This window comes from Crinia signifera, chromosome 9, assembly GCF_055691185.1.
Source record: "Crinia signifera chromosome 9, ASM5569118v1, whole genome shotgun sequence".
In the NCBI taxonomy this organism is placed as follows: Eukaryota; Metazoa; Chordata; class Amphibia; order Anura; family Myobatrachidae; genus Crinia; species Crinia signifera.
Window position 1 is genome coordinate 140,717,626 of NC_139225.1, and position 15,255 is coordinate 140,732,880.

The 15,255-nt window shown below is 48.1% G+C and overlaps 1 protein-coding gene across 1 annotated transcript; it reads right to left on the reverse strand.

Moving 5' to 3' along the window:
- Positions 1–240: 240 nt before the first annotated feature.
- LOC146036959 (uncharacterized) lies at positions 241–12,365 on the reverse strand. The gene is made up of 11 exons (XM_083160789.1): positions 12,275–12,365; positions 11,215–11,307; positions 9,640–10,032; positions 9,421–9,546; positions 7,783–8,163; positions 7,420–7,737; positions 6,832–7,338; positions 5,317–5,559; positions 2,215–5,166; positions 620–1,377; positions 241–441 (listed from the first exon to the last, which is right to left on the reverse strand). The coding sequence occupies exons 1-11, from the start codon at positions 12,363–12,365 to the stop codon at positions 241–243; spliced, it is 6,063 nt and encodes a 2,020-aa protein (XP_083016915.1).
- Positions 12,366–15,255: the final 2,890 nt, after the last annotated feature.

The window sequence follows — 15,255 nt, forward strand, 5'->3', positions numbered from 1 at the left end:
TCATAGTTGTGGCTGTAGTAGTAGGAACAGTAGTAATTGTTGCTGTGGTAGTTGGAGTAGTAGTAGTTGTAGTTATTCCTGTAGTAGTAGGAGCAGTATTAGTGGTAGTGAGAGCTACAGTAGTTGTTGCTGTAGTAGTTGGAGCAGTTGTAGTTGTTCCTGTTGTAGTGATAGCTGCAGTAGTGGTAGTGGTTGCTGTAGTAGTTGAAGCAGCAGTAGTGGTTGCTGTAGTAGTGGGAGCTACAGTAGTGCTAGTGGTTGCTGTAGTAGTGGGAGCTGCAGTAGTGGTAGATGTTGCAGTAGTAGTCGGAGCTGCAGTTGTGGTAGTTGTTGCTGTGGTAGTGGGAGCAGCAGTAGTGGTAGTTGTTGCTGCAGTAGTTGGAGCTGCAGTAGTTGTAGTTGCTGCTGTAGTAGTGGGAGCAGTAGTAGTAGTAGTTGTTCCTGTGGTAGGGGGAGCTGCAGTAGTGGTAGTTGTTGTATTAGTAGTGGGAGCTGCAGTAGTGGTAGTTGTTGCTGTGGTAGTGGGAGCCGCAGTAGTGGTAGTTGTTGCTGTAGTAGTTGGAACAGCAGTAGTGGTAGTTGTTGCTGTAGTAGTTGGAGCTGCAGTAGTAGTTGTTGCTGTAGTAGTTGGAGCAGCAGTAGTGGTAGTTGTTGCTGTGGTAGTGGGAGCAGGAGTAATGGTAGTTGTTGCAGTAGTAGTGGGAGCTGCAGTAGTGGTTGTTGTTGCTGTGGTAGTGGGATTAGCAGCAGTGGTAGTTGTTGCAGTAGTAGTGGGAGCTGCAGTAGTGGTAGTTGTTGCAGTAGTGGGAGCTGCAGTAGTGGTAGTTGTTGCTGTGGTAGTGGGAGCAGCAGTACTGGTAGTTTCTGTAGTTGTGGGAGCTGCAGTAGTGGTAGTTGTTGCAGTAGTAGTGGGGGCTGCAGTAGTGGTAGTTGTTGCTGTGGTAGTGGGAACAGCAGTAGTGCTAGTTGTTGCTGTAGTAGTGGGAACAGCGGTAGTGGTAGTTGATGCAATAGTAGTGGGAGCTGCAGTAGTGGTAGTTGTTGCAGTAGTTGTGGGAGCTGTGGTACTGGTAGTTGTTGCTGTGGTAGTGGGAACAGCAGTAGTGGTAGTTGTTGCAGGTGTAGTGGGAGCTGCAGTACTGGTAGTTGTTGCTGTGGTAGTGGGAGCTGCAGTAGTGGTAGTTGTTGCTGTACTAGCGGGAACTGCAGTAGTGGTAGTTGTTGCTGTAGTAGTTGGAGCAGTAGTAGTAGTTGCTGTGGTAGTTGGAGCCGTATTAGTTGTAGTTGTTCCTGTAGTAGTGGGGGCTGCAGTAGTGGTAGTTGTTGCTGTAGTAGTTGCAGCAGCAGTAGTGGTAGTGGTTGCTGTAGTAGTGGGAGCTGCAGTAGTGGTAGTTGTTGCAGTATTAGTGGGAGCTGCTGTAGTGGTAGTTGTTGCTGTAGTAGTTGGAGCTGCAGTAGTGGTAGTTGTTGCAGTAGTAGTGGGAGCTGTAGTAGTGGTAGTTGTTGCTGTGGTAGTGGGTGCTGCAGTAGTGGTAATTGTTGCTGTGGTAGTGGGAGCTGCAGTAGTGGTAGTTGTTGCAGTAGTAGTGGGAGCTGCAGTAGTGGTAGTTGTTGCAGTAGTAGTGGGAGCTGCAGTACTGGTAGATGATGCTGTGGAAGTGGGAGCAGCAGTAGTGGTAGTTGTTGCTGTACTAGTGGGAACTGCTGTATTGGTAGTTGTTGCTGTGGTAGTGGTAACAGCAGTAGTGGTAGTTGTTGCTGTGGTAGTGGGAGCAGGAGTAGTGGTAGTTGTTGCAGTAGTAGTGGGAGCTGCAGTAGTGGTTGTTGTTGCTGTGGTAGTGGGATTAGCAGCAGTGGTAGTTGTTGCAGTAGTAGTGGGAGCTGCAGTAGTGGTAGTTGTTGCTGTAGTAGTTGCATCAGCAGTAGTGGTAGTGGTTGCTGTAGTAGTGGGAGCTGCAGGAGTGGTAGTTGTTGCTGTAGTAGTTGCAGCAGCAGTAGTGGTAGTTGTTGCAGTAGTAGTGGGAGCTGCAGTAGTGGTAGTTGTTGCAGTAGTAGTGGGAGCTGCAGTGATGGTAGTTGATGCTGTGGTAGTGGGAACAGCAGTAGTGCTAGTTGTTGCTGTAGTAGTGGGAACAGCGGTAGTGGTAGTTGATGCAATAGTAGTGGGAGCTGCAGTAGTGGTAGTTGTTGCAGTAGTTGTGGGAGCTGTGGTACTGGTAGTTGTTGCTGTGGTAGTGGGAACAGCAGTAGTGGTAGTTGTTGCAGGTGTAGTGGGAGCTGCAGTACTGGTAGTTGTTGCTGTGGTAGTGGGAGCTGCAGTAGTGGTAGTTGTTGCAGTAGTAGTGGGAGCTGCAGTAGTGGTAATTGTTGCTGTAGTAGAGTGAGCAGTAGTAGTCATAGTTGTGGCTGTAGTAGTAGGAACAGTAGTAATTGTTGCTGTGGTAGTTGGAGTAGTAGTAGTTGTAGTTATTCCTGTAGTAGTAGGAGCAGTATTAGTGGTAGTGAGAGCTACAGTAGTTGTTGCTGTAGTAGTTGGAGCAGTTGTAGTTGTAGTTGTTCCTGTTGTAGTGATAGCTGCAGTAGTGGTAGTGGTTGCTGTAGTAGTTGAAGCAGCAGTAGTGGTTGCTGTAGTAGTGGGAGCTGCAGTAGTGCTAGTGGTTGCTGTAGTAGTGGGAGCTGCAGTAGTGGTAGATGTTGCAGTAGTAGTCGGAGCTGCAGTTGTGGTAGTTGTTGCTGTGGTAGTGGGAGCAGCAGTAGTGGTAGTTGTTGCTGCAGTAGTTGGAGCTGCAGTAGTTGTAGTTGCTGCTGTAGTAGTGGGAGCAGTAGTAGTAGTAGTTGTTCTTGTGGTAGGGGGAGCTGCAGTAGTGGTAGTTGTTGTATTAGTAGTGGGAGCTGCAGTAGTGGTAGTTGTTGCTGTGGTAGTGGGAGCCGCAGTAGTGGTAGTTGTTGCTGTAGTAGTTGGAACAGCAGTAGTGGTAGTTGTTGCTGTAGTAGTTGGAGCTGCAGTAGTAGTTGTTGCTGTAGTAGTTGGAGCAGCAGTAGTGGTAGTTGTTGCTGTGGTAGTGGGAGCAGGAGTAATGGTAGTTGTTGCAGTAGTAGTGGGAGCTGCAGTAGTGGTTGTTGTTGCTGTGGTAGTGGGATTAGCAGCAGTGGTAGTTGTTGCAGTAGTAGTGGGAGCTGCAGTAGTGGTAGTTGTTGCAGTAGTGGGAGCTGCAGTAGTGGTAGTTGTTGCTGTGGTAGTGGGAGCAGCAGTACTGGTAGTTTCTGTAGTTGTGGGAGCTGCAGTAGTGGTAGTTGTTGCAGTAGTAGTGGGGGCTGCAGTAGTGGTAGTTGTTGCTGTGGTAGTGGGAACAGCAGTAGTGCTAGTTGTTGCTGTAGTAGTGGGAACAGCGGTAGTGGTAGTTGATGCAATAGTAGTGGGAGCTGCAGTAGTGGTAGTTGTTGCAGTAGTTGTGGGAGCTGTGGTACTGGTAGTTGTTGCTGTGGTAGTGGGAACAGCAGTAGTGGTAGTTGTTGCAGGTGTAGTGGGAGCTGCAGTACTGGTAGTTGTTGCTGTGGTAGTGGGAGCTGCAGTAGTGGTAGTTGTTGCTGTACTAGCGGGAACTGCAGTAGTGGTAGTTGTTGCTGTAGTAGTTGGAGCAGTAGTAGTAGTTGCTGTGGTAGTTGGAGCCGTATTAGTTGTAGTTGTTCCTGTCGTAGTGGGGGCTGCAGTAGTGGTAGTTGTTGCTGTAGTAGTTGCAGCAGCAGTAGTGGTAGTGGTTGCTGTAGTAGTGGGAGCTGCAGTAGTGGTAGTTGTTGCAGTATTAGTGGGAGCTGCTGTAGTGGTAGTTGTTGCTGTAGTAGTTGGAGCTGCAGTAGTGGTAGTTGTTGCAGTAGTAGTGGGAGCTGTAGTAGTGGTAGTTGTTGCTGTGGTAGTGGGTGCTGCAGTAGTGGTAATTGTTGCTGTGGTAGTGGGAGCTGCAGTAGTGGTAGTTGTTGCAGTAGTAGTGGGAGCTGCAGTAGTGGTAGTTGTTGCAGTAGTAGTGGGAGCTGCAGTACTGGTAGATGATGCTGTGGAAGTGGGAGCAGCAGTAGTGGTAGTTGTTGCTGTACTAGTGGGAACTGCTGTATTGGTAGTTGTTGCTGTGGTAGTGGTAACAGCAGTAGTGGTAGTTGTTGCTGTGGTAGTGGGAGCAGGAGTAGTGGTAGTTGTTGCAGTAGTAGTGGGAGCTGCAGTAGTGGTTGTTGTTGCTGTGGTAGTGGGATTAGCAGCAGTGGTAGTTGTTGCAGTAGTAGTGGGAGCTGCATTAGTGGTAGTTGTTGCTGTAGTAGTTGCATCAGCAGTAGTGGTAGTGGTTGCTGTAGTAGTGGGAGCTGCAGGAGTGGTAGTTGTTGCTGTAGTCGTTGCAGCAGCAGTAGTGGTAGTTGTTGCAGTAGTAGTGGGAGCTGCAGTAGTGGTAGTTGTTGCAGTAGTAGTGGGAGCTGCAGTGATGGTAGTTGATGCTGTGGTAGTGGGAACAGCAGTAGTGCTAGTTGTTGCTGTAGTAGTGGGAACAGCGGTAGTGGTAGTTGATGCAATAGTAGTGGGAGCTGCAGTAGTGGTAGTTGTTGCCGTAGTTGTGGGAGCTGTGGTACTGGTAGTTGTTGCTGTGGTAGTGGGAACAGCAGTAGTGGTAGTTGTTGCAGGTGTAGTGGGAGCTGCAGTACTGGTAGTTGTTGCTGTGGTAGTGGGAGCTGCAGTAGTGGTAGTTGTTGCAGTAGTAGTGGGAGCTGCAGTAGTGGTAGTTGTTGCAGTAGTAGTGGGAGCTGCAGTACTGGTAGATGATGCTGTGGAAGTGGGAGCAGCAGTAGTGGTAGTTGTTGCTGTACTAGTGGGAACTGCTGTATTGGTAGTTGTTGCTGTGGTAGTGGTACCAGCAGTAGTGGTAGTTGTTGCTGTGGTAGTGGGAGCAGGAGTAGTGGTAGTTGTTGCAGTAGTAGTGGGAGCTGCAGTAGTGGTTGTTGTTGCTGTGGTAGTGGGATTAGCAGCAGTGGTAGTTGTTGCAGGAGTAGTGGGAGCTGCAGTAGTGGTAGTTGTTGCTGTAGTAGTTGCAGCAGCAGTAGTGGTAGTGGTTGCTGTAGTAGTGGGAGCTGCAGTAGTGGTAGTTGTTGCTGTAGTAGTTGCAGCAGCAGTAGTGGTAGTGGTTGCTGTAGTAGTGGGAGCTGCAGTAGTGGTAGTTGTTGCAGTAGCAGTGGGAGCTGCAGTAGTGGTAGTTGTTGCAGTAGTAGTGGGAGCTGCAGTGATGGTAGTTGTTGCTGTGGAAGTGGGAGCAGCAGTAGTGGTAGTTGTTGCTGTACTAGTGGGAACTGCTGTAGTGGTAGTTGTTGCTGTGGTAGTGGTAACAGCAGTAGTGGTAGTTGTTGCTGTGGTAGTGGGAGCAGGAGTAGTGGTAGTTGTTGCAGTAGTAGTCGGAGCTGCAGTAGTGGTTGTTGTTGCTGTGGTAGTGGGATTAGCAGCAGTGGTAGTTGTTGCAGTAGTAGTGGGAGCTGCAGTAGTGGTAGTTGTTGCAGTAGTGGGAGCTGCAGTAGTGGTAGTTGTTGCTATGGTAGTGGGAGCAGCAGTACTGGTAGTTTCTGTAGTTGTGGGAGCAGCAGTAGTGGTAGTTGTTGCAGAAGTAGTGGGGGCGGCAGTAGTGGTAGTTGTTGCTGTGGTAGTGGGAACAGCAGTAGTGCTAGTTGTTGCTGTTGTAGTGGGAACAGCCGTAGTGGTAGTTGTTGCAGTAGTAGTGGGAGCTGCAGTAGTGGTAGTTGTTGCAGTAGTTGTGGGAGCTGTGGTACTGGTAGTTGTTGCTGTGGTAGTGGGAGCAGCAGAAGTGGTAGTTGTTGCTGTGGTAGTGGGAGCTGCAGTAGTGGTAGTTGTTGCAGTAGTAGTGGGAGCTGCAGTAGTGGTAGTTGTTGCAGTAGTAGTGGGAGCTGCAGTAGAGGTAGCTGTAGTTGTTGGAGCTGCATTAGTGGTAGTTGTTGCTGTGGTAGTGGGAGCAGCAGTAGTGGTAGTTGTTGCTGTGGTAGTGGGATTAGCAGCAGTGGTAGTTGTTGCAGTAGTAGTGGGAGCTGCAGTGGTGGTAGTTGTTGCAGTAGTAGTGGGAGCTGTAGTACTGGTAGTTGTTGCTGTGGTAGTGGGAGCAGCAGGACTGGTAGTTTCTGTAGTTGTGGGAGCTGCAGTAGTGGTAGTTGTTGCAATAGTAGTGGGGGCTGCAGTAGTGGTAGTTGTTGCTGTGGTAGTGGGAACAGCAGTAGTGCTAGTTGTTGCTGTAGTAGTGGGAACAGCGGTAGTGGTAGTTGATGCAATAGTAGTGGGAGCTGCAGTAGTGGTAGTTGTTGCAGTAGTTGTGGGAGCTGTGGTACTGGTAGTTGTTGCTGTGGTAGTGGGAACAGCAGTAGTGGTAGTTGTTGCAGGTGTAGTGGGAGCTGCAGTACTGGTAGTTGTTGCTGTGGTAGTGGGAGCTGCAGTAGTGGTAGTTGTTGCTGTACTAGTGTGAACTGCAGTAGTGGTAGTTGTTGCTGTGGTAGTGGGAGCAGCAGTAGTGGTAGTTGTTGCTGTGGTAGTGGGAGCTGCAGTAGTGGTAGTTGTTGCAGTAGTAGTGGGAGCTGCAGTAGTGGTAGTTGTAGCTGTAGTAGTTGGAGCTGCAGTAGTGGTAGTTGTTGCAGTAGTAGTGGGAGCTGCAGTAGTGGTAGTTGTTGCTGTGGTAGTGGGAGCTGCAGTAGTGGTAGTTGTTGCTGTGGTAGTGGGAGCTGCAGTAGTGGTAGTTGTTGCAGTAGTAGTGGGAGCTGCAGTAGTGGTAGTTGTTGCAGTAGTAGTGGGAGCTGCAGTACTGGCAGTTGCTGCTGTGGTAGTGGGAGCAGCAGTAGTGGTAGTTGTTGCTATACTAGTGGGAACTGCAGTAGTGGTAGTTGTTGCTGTGGTAGTGGGAGCAGCAGTAGTGGTAGTTGTTGCTGTGGTAGTGGGAGCAGCAGTAGTGGTAGTTGTTGCAGTAGTAGTGGGAGCTGCAGTAGTGGTAGTTGTTGCAGTAGTAGTGGGAGCTGCAGTAGTGGTAGTTGTTGCTGTAGTAGTTGGAGCATCAGTAGTGGTAGTTGTTGCTGTAATAGTGGGAGCTGCAGTAGTAGTTGTTGCTGTGGTAGTTGGAGCAGTAGTAGTTGTAGTTGTTCCTGTAGTAGTGGGTTCTGCAGTAGTGGTAGTTGTTGCTGTAGTAGTTGGAGCAGCAGTAGTCGTTGCTGTAGTAGTAAGAGCTGCAGTAGTGGTAGTTGATGTAGTAGTTGGAGCAGCAGTAGTGGTAGTGGTTGCTGTAGTTGTAGTTGGAGCAGCAGTAGTGGTAGTGGTTGCTGTAGTAGTGGGAGCAGCAGTAGTAGTGGTTGCTGTAGTAGTTGGAGCAGCAGTAGTCGTAGTCGTTATTGTAGTAGTGGGATCTGCAGTAGTGGTAGTTGTTGCTGTAGTAGTGGGAGCAGCAGTAGTAGTAGTTGTTGCTGTAGTAGTAGTAGTAGGAGCTGCAGTAGAAGTGGGCGCAGTAGTAGTTGTAGTTGTTCCTGTAGTAGTGGGGGCTACAGTAGTGGAAGTTGTTGCTGTACTAGTGGGAGCTGCAGTAGTAGTGGTAGTTGTTGCAGTAGTAGTGGAAGCTGCAGTACTGGTAGTTGTTGCAGTGGTAGTGGGAGCAGCAGTAGTGGTAGTTGTTGCAGTGGTAGTGGGAGCAGCAGTAGTGGTACTTGTTGCAGTAGTAGTGGGAGCTGCAGTAGTGGTAGTTGTTGCAGTAGTAGTGGGAGCTGCATTACTTGTAGTTGTTTCTGTGGTAGTGGGAGCAGTAGTAATGGTAGTTGTTGCTGTAGTAGTGGGAGCTGCAGTAGTGGTAGTTGTTGCTGTAGTAGTGGGAGCTGCAGTAGTGGTAGTTGTTGCTGTAGTAGTGAGAGCTGCAGTAGTGGTAGTTGTTGCTGTAGTTGTGGGAGCTGCAGTAGTAGTTGTTGCTGTGGTAGTGGGAGCAGTAGTAGTTGTAGTCGTTCCTGTAGTAGTGGGTTCTGCAGTAGTGGTAGTTGTTTCAGTGGTAGTGGGAGCAGCAGTAGTGGTAGTTGTTGTAGTAGTGGGAACAGCAGTAGTGGTAGTTGTTGCTGTACTAGTGGGAGCTGCAGTATTGGTAGTTGTTGCAGTAGTAGTGGGAGCTGCAGTAGTGGTAGTTGTTGCAGTAGTACTGGGAGCTGCAGTAGTGGTAGTTGTTGCTGTAGTAGTTGGAGCTGCAGTAGTGGTAGTTGTTGCTGTAGTAGTTGGAACAGCAGTAGTGGTAGTTGTTGCTGTAGTAGTTGGAGCTGCAGTAGTAGTTGTTGCTGTAGTAGTTGGAGCAGCAGTAGTCGTTGCTGTAGTAGTAAGAGCTGCAGTAGTGGTAGTTGATGTAGTAGTTGGAGCAGCAGTAGTGGTAGTGGTTGCTGTAGTTGTAGTTGGAGCAGCAGTAGTGGTAGTGGTTGCTGTAGTAGTGGGAGCAGCAGTAGTAGTGGTTGCTGTAGTAGTTGGAGCAGCAGTAGTAATAGTGGTTGCTGTAGTTGTAGTTGGAGCAGCAGTTGTGGTAATGATTGCTGTGGTAGTGGGAGCAGCAGTAGTAGTGGTTGCTGTAGTAGTTGTAGCAGCAGTAGTGGTAGTGGTTGCTGTAGTTGTAGTTGGAGCAGCAGTAGTGGTAATGATTGCTGTGGTAGTGGGAGCAGCAGTAGTAGTGGTTGCTGTAGTAGTTGGAGCAGCAGTAGTGGTAGTGGTTGCTGTAGTAGTGGGAGCAGCAGTAGTAGTGGTTGCTGTAGTAGTTGTAGCAGCAGTAGTGGTAGTGGTTGCTATTGTAGTGGGAGCTGCAGTAGTTGTAGTTGCTGTAGTAGTGGGTGCTGCTGTAGTAGTGGGTCCTGCTGTAGTAGTGGTTGCTGCAGTAGTGAGAGCTGCAGTCGTAGTGGGTGCTGTAGTAGTAGTGGTTGCTGTAGTAGTGGTCGCTGTAGTAGTAGTGGTTACTGCAGTAGTAGTGGTTACTGCAGTAGTAGTGGGTGCTGCTGTAGTAGTTGGAGCTTCAGTAGTAGTTGTTGCTGTAGTAGTGGGAGCCGCAGTAGTAGTGGTTGCTGTAGTAGTGGGAGCTGCAGTAGTAGTGGTTGCTGTAGTAGTGGGAGCTGCAGTAGTAGTGGGTGCTGTAGTAGTAGTGGTTGCTGCAGTAGTAGTGGGTGCTGCAGTAGTAGTGGTTGCTGTAGTAGTGGTTGCTGCAGTAGTAGTGGGAGCTGCTGTAGAAGTGGGGGCTGCAGTAGTAGTTGTTGCTGTAGTAGTGGAAGCTGCAGTACTAGTGGTTGCTGTAGTAGTGGGAGCTGCAGTAGTAGTGGTTGCTGCAGTAGTAGTGGTTGCTGTAGTAGTGGGAGCTGCAGTAGTAGTGGTTGCTGTAGTATTGGGAGCTGCAGCACTAGTGGTTGCTGTAGTAGTGGGTGCTGCTGTAGTAGTGGGAGCTGCAGTAGTAGTTGTTGCTGTAGTAGTGGGAGCTGCAGTAGTAGTCGTTGCTGTAGTAGTGGGAGCTGCAGTAGTAGTGATTGCTGCAGTAGTAGTGGTTGCAGTAGTAGTGGGTGCTGCTGTAGTAGTGGGAGCTGCAGTAGTAGTTGTTGCTGTAGTAGTGGGAGCTGCAATACTAGTGGTTGCTGTAGTAGTAGGAGCTGCAGTAGTAGTGGGGGCTGCAGTAGTGGTTGCTGTAGTAGTGGGAGCTGCAGTAGTAGTGGTTGCTGCAGTAGTAGTGGTTGCTGCAGTAGTAGTAGTAGTAGTGGTTGCAGTAGTAGTGGGTGCTGCTGTAGTAGTGGGAGCTGCAGTACTAGTGGTTGCTGTAGTAGTGGGTCCTGCTGTAGTAGTGGGAGCTGCAGTAGTGGTGGTTGCTGCAGTAGTAGAGGGTGCTGCTGTAGTAGTGGTTGCTGCAGTAGTAGTGGGTGCTGCTGTAGTACTGGGAGCTGCAGTAGTAGTTTTTGCTGTAGTAGTGGAAGCTGCAGTACTAGTGGTTGCTGTAGTAGTGGGAGCTGCAGTAGTAGTGGTTGCTGTAGTAGTGGGAGCTGCAGTACTAATGGTTGCTGTAGTAGTGGGTGCTGCTGTAGTAGTGGGAGCTGCAGTAGTAGTTGTTTCTGTAGTAGTGGGAGCTGCAGTACTAGTCGTTGCTGTAGTAGTGGGAGCTGCAGTTGTAGTGGTTGCTGCAGTAGTAGTGATTGCAGTAGTAGTGGGTGCTGCTGTAGTAGTGGGAGCTGCTGTAGTAGTTGTTGCTGTAGTAGTGGGAGCTGCAGTACTAGTGGTTGCTGTAGTAGTGGGGGCTACAGTAGTGGTTGCTGTAGTAGAGGGAGCTGCAGTAGTAGTGGTTTCTGCTGCAGTAGTGGGAGCTGAAGTAGTAGTTGTTGCTGTAGTAGTGGGAGCTGCAGTACTAGTGGTTGCTGTAGTAGTGAGTCCTGCTGTAGTAGTGGGAGCTGCAGTAGTAGTGGTTGCTGTAGTAGTGGATGCTTCAGTAGTAGTGGTTGCTGTAGTAGTCTGAGCTGCAGTAGTCGTTGCAGTAGTAGTGGGAGCTGCAGTAGTAGTGGTTGCTGTAGTAGTGGGAGCTGCAGTAGTAGTGGGTGCTGTAGTAGTAGTGGTTGCTGCAGTAGTAGTGGGTGCTGCAGTAGTAGTGGTTGCTGTAGTAGTGGGAGCTGCAGTAGTAGTGGTTGCTGTAGTAGTGGGAGCTGCAGTAGTAGTGGGTGCTGTAGTAGTAGTGGTTGCTGCAGTAGTAGTGGGTGCTGCAGTAGTAGTGGTTGCTGTAGTAGTGGGAGCTGCAGTAGTAGTGGTTGCTGTAGTAGTGGGAGCTGCAGTAGTAGTGGTTGCTGCAGTAGTGGTTGCTGCAGTAGTAGTGGGTGCTGCAGTACTAGTGGTTGCTGTAGTAGTGGGAGCTGCAGTACTAGTGGTTGCTGTAGTAGTGGGAGCTGCAGTAGTAGTGGTTGCTGCAGTAGTGGTTGCTGCAGTAGTAGTGGGTGCTGCAGTACTAGTGGTTGCTGTAGTAGTGGGTGCTGCAGTACTAGTGGTTGCTGTAGTAGTGGGAGCTGTAGTACTAGTGGTTGCTGTAGTAGTTGGAGCTGCAGTAGTAGTGGTTGCTGCAGTAGTAGTGGTTGCTGCAGTAGTAGTGGGTGCTGCAGTACTAGTGGTTGCTGTAGTAGTGGGTGCTGCAGTACTAGTGGTTGCTGTAGTAGTGGGAGTTGCAGTACTAGTGGTTGCTGTAGTAGTGGGTCCTGCAGTAGTGATTCCTGTTATAGTGACTGTAGCAGATGTTGCGTTTGTAGTGAGACCGTTAATGGAGGCTGCATTGAAAAAATGTTTACAATTATAAGAAAATTGAGAATATAAAATATTTCATCATAAGCAATTTTATAATTATTAATAAATGTCTCTTCCAAGTTTTCCCCTAAATCCCCTGGTCTAGGTCACCAAGATTGCTTAATCATCTTTATTAATTATTCTTACAAATATGATTTTGTAGAGTAGAAATGTTTCATAGAGCTTTAAGGGGCGCATTTATCATTGTATTGTAATGCCAGCGTGATAACACCGCCGGGCATCGCATTGCAGTATCATCTGATACCGCCTGGATGTATCAATTATCCAAGAGGAGCCCGTCCCTGCGAAGCCCTGACCCGGAAGCCGAGGGGTCTGCGCATGCGTGGTTATGCGCTGACCCCCGCCGACCTCTGTGACCGCACTGCCCCTCTCACAGTGCGATCACGTAGCCATAGGCTACAATGGGATATCGCTATAACAGAATGGCGATAGCCCAGGGGTGCGATGCTGGGCTGCCCGATGTTGATACATCAGGCAGCTTCGCATCCCCCATAGAAACCTATGGGGGATGCGTCCTTCGGCGCTGCAGGGAGGATCGCAGCAGGGATCGGAGATTCCTGCTGCGGTCCCCCTTTAATACATTTCAGTGATACATATTATTTGCGGTTAACCCCCGAAAACGTTTTTTTTTTTCTTGGATTTAGCCGCAAATGTTACTTGATAAATGGGCCCCTAAATCTTTTGTGATTCAGTTTGTGAGATGACCTTGTACTTTTCCCTTTCTGGAGTTATATTGGTTGTATAGCTGCTGATTTAAAATGTCGACATGTCAAAAAATCAACATGATCATGTTTTGACCGCAGGCATTCTGACTGTCAGTAAATTGACTGCACCCCCCTCCACCACACTCTCACAACCACCCATAATGCCCAGGTCACAGTGCATCTAATTACCCCTTCCCTCTAGGAATACACAATACATTCCTGATACATGTCGGAGACTTTGCGTCTGCTGCATGACGGTTGCTTAGCGAACTCTGCAGAATCAGCCCCAAAGTTCCATGTTCATTTACGATTGTCATCGCCTTTGTTGCAGAGTATTATTTTCCACAGCAACATTAATACTAAGGGGCTGAGGTACTAAGCCTTATATGGAGATAATGGAGAAATTCGCAAGCCTTGGGAGTCCACCAAACCCTGCCTTGCGAATGGTTGGCTGCCGCCACCCAATCGCAAAGGTGACTCACTCGCAAGGGCTTGCGAATAGATGTTACACAGTAACATCCATTCACAGGGCAGAAGGAACCTCCCACATCTTTTGATGGAATGCCCATGAAATGTTGGGCGTTCCAATATGCTAACGGTGCTGCCGGACCCCCCACGCCTCTCTCTGCCCCCCTCCCGTTGTGTAGGGTGCGTGCACCGGGCGAACAGTATGTTCCCTGTGGGTGCACGCACCCTGCGTATACACGTGCACACTAACAAAACATCGGTTCCCAGGCAAACGCAGGCTAGCAGTGAACAGACCTGAATAATGTCCAATATGGAGAGTACCAGCCAATCAGCTTCAAACTTCTATTTTTCAAACACTGCCTGTGACATGGCAGTTAGGAGCTGATTGGCTAGTACATCCACCCCTTAGTCTTTAAGTTGCTGTGGGAAATAATACTCTGCAACACAGGTGACAGCAATCATATATGAACATTGAAGTCCGGGAACAGAGCATTTTCTCCCACATTATTTAATAGGTCATGGTTTAGGAGAAATAAAAATGCATACCTCACAACTTTCCCGATTACCGTGGGACAAACCCTTCTTTTTGGACTTTGACACCCCCCACCGCAGTGTCCTGTGGTGGGGGACAGTTGGGAGTCCCTCTGACTGTCAGCTGTAAATAGAGGCTGTGCACATTCCTGGAGAATGGGAGCATGGCCAGTGGCTCACAGAACACTGGCCATGCCCCCAGCGGCAAAATTCGGGAACAGCCTCATGATTGCCAGTTCAAATATATAGGGCGAGATTTAACGCCGCCTAAGTTCAGAGGCAGTGCGAGATGTCCGCCAAACTCACACTTTTTTAAAGGGTAATTAACTTACAGGGCAAAACCTTGCCCTGTAAGTTAATTCCCCTTAAAAAAAAAAGTCTGAATTCGGCGGACATCTCGCATTGCCTCTGAACTTAGGCGGCGTTAAATCTCACCCAATGAATACTTTAAATACTTTTTTTTTTTAATGTATTGTCTTTACCACTGAAAACAAATACATCTAAATCATGGACATTTGCAAAGATCTGTGACTTTGTAACTGATTTTGGGTCTTGAAAAGAGTCCATAATATGAGATTATTATTAAAAACATTTGGATACATTTTGGGACTTTATGGATAAAGAGGTGCGGTCCTCAGTATGAGAGCATTATGGGTAAAGACGCGTGGTCCACAGTACTGGAACATTTGGATAAAGATGTGTGGCTCTTAGTATTGGAACATTAAGTATAAAGAGGTATTTGGTCGTAGCATTGGAACGTTATGGATAAAGAGGTCTTTGGTCGTAGCATTGGAACGTTATGGATAAAGAGGTCTTTGGTCGTAGCATTGGAACGTTATGGATAAAGAGGTCTTTGGTCGTAGCATTGGAAAGTTATGGATAAAGAGGTCTTTGTTCGTAGCATTGGAACGTTATGGATAAAGAGGTCTTTGGTCGTAGCATTGGAACAGTATGGATAAAGAGGTCTTTGGTCGTAGCATTGGAACGTTATGGATAAAGAGGTCTTTGGTCGTAGCATTGGAACGTTATGGATAAAGAGGTCTTTGGTCGTAGCATTGGAACGTTATGGATAAAGAGGTCTTTGGTCGTAGCAGTGGAACGTTATGGATAAAGAGGTCTTTGGTCGTAGCATTGGAACGTTATGGATAAAGAGGTCTTTGGTCGTAGCATTGGAACGTTATGGATAAAGAGGTCTTTGGTCGTAGCATTGGAACGTTATGGATAAAGAGGTCTTTGGTCGTAGCATTGGAACGTTATGGATAAAGAGGTCTTTGGTCGTAGCATTGGAACGTTATGGATAAAGAGGTCTTTGGTCGTAGCATTGGAACGTTATGGATAAATAGGTCTTTGGTCGTAGCATTGGAATTTTATGGATAAAGAGGTGTTGTTCTCAATTTTAGAATGTTATGGATAACGAGCTGTAGTTTATAGTATTGGAACATTAAGGATATATAGGTGCGGTTCTCAATATTTGAACATTATGGATAAAGAGGTGCGGTTCTCAGAATTGGAACTTTATGAATAAAGGACCTGATTCAGCCGCAAACACAGATCTAATAAAGTGCGAAAAATGCTACTGCAGTCCACAGAGTGTGGAGGAGCAGTGACAGACCATAGCAAGGATGGCAACTGACCATTTTCAGGTGTTCGGGGGGGGGGGTGTAGGTGCATGGTGGCTGTGTGACATCATACATAGCCACTGGGATCCATACAATGGCTGCCCTGCACATGACAACCACACCTCTATATCCATAATGCTGGAATACTGAGGAACACACCTCTATATCCATAATGCTGGAATACTGAGGACCACAACTCTATATCCATAACACTGGAATACTGAGGACCACAACTCTATATCCATAACACTGGAATACTGAGGACCACAACTCTTTATCCATATCACTGAACTACTGACAACCACACCTCTTTATGCTTATCGCTGGAATACTGAGAACCACACTCTTTATCCATAATGCTGGACTACAGACAACCACACCTCTTTATCCATAACGCTGGACTACTGAGAACCACACCTCTTTATCCATAACGCTGGACTACTGAGAACCACACTTATTTATCCATAACGCTGGACTACTGAGAACCACACCTCTTTATCCATAACACTGAACTGCTGACAACCACACCTCTTTATCCATAATGCTGGACTACTGAGAACCATACCTCTATATCCATAATGCTGGAATA

Excerpts from the sequence above, each read along its gene's own strand:
- LOC146036959 (XM_083160789.1), bottom strand. The coding sequence starts at position 12,365 with ATGACAATCGTAAATGAACATGGAACTTTGGGGCTGATTCTGCAGAGT. Across the intron at positions 1,378-2,214 it reads TACCACAGCAACAACTACCA|CTCCCACTACTACAGCAACC; the intron begins GTACCACAGCTC and ends CCACTACTGCAG. Across the intron at positions 442-619 it reads CTGCTGCTCCAACTACTACA|GAACAACTACTACTACTACT; the intron begins GCAACAACTACT and ends CCCCTACCACAG.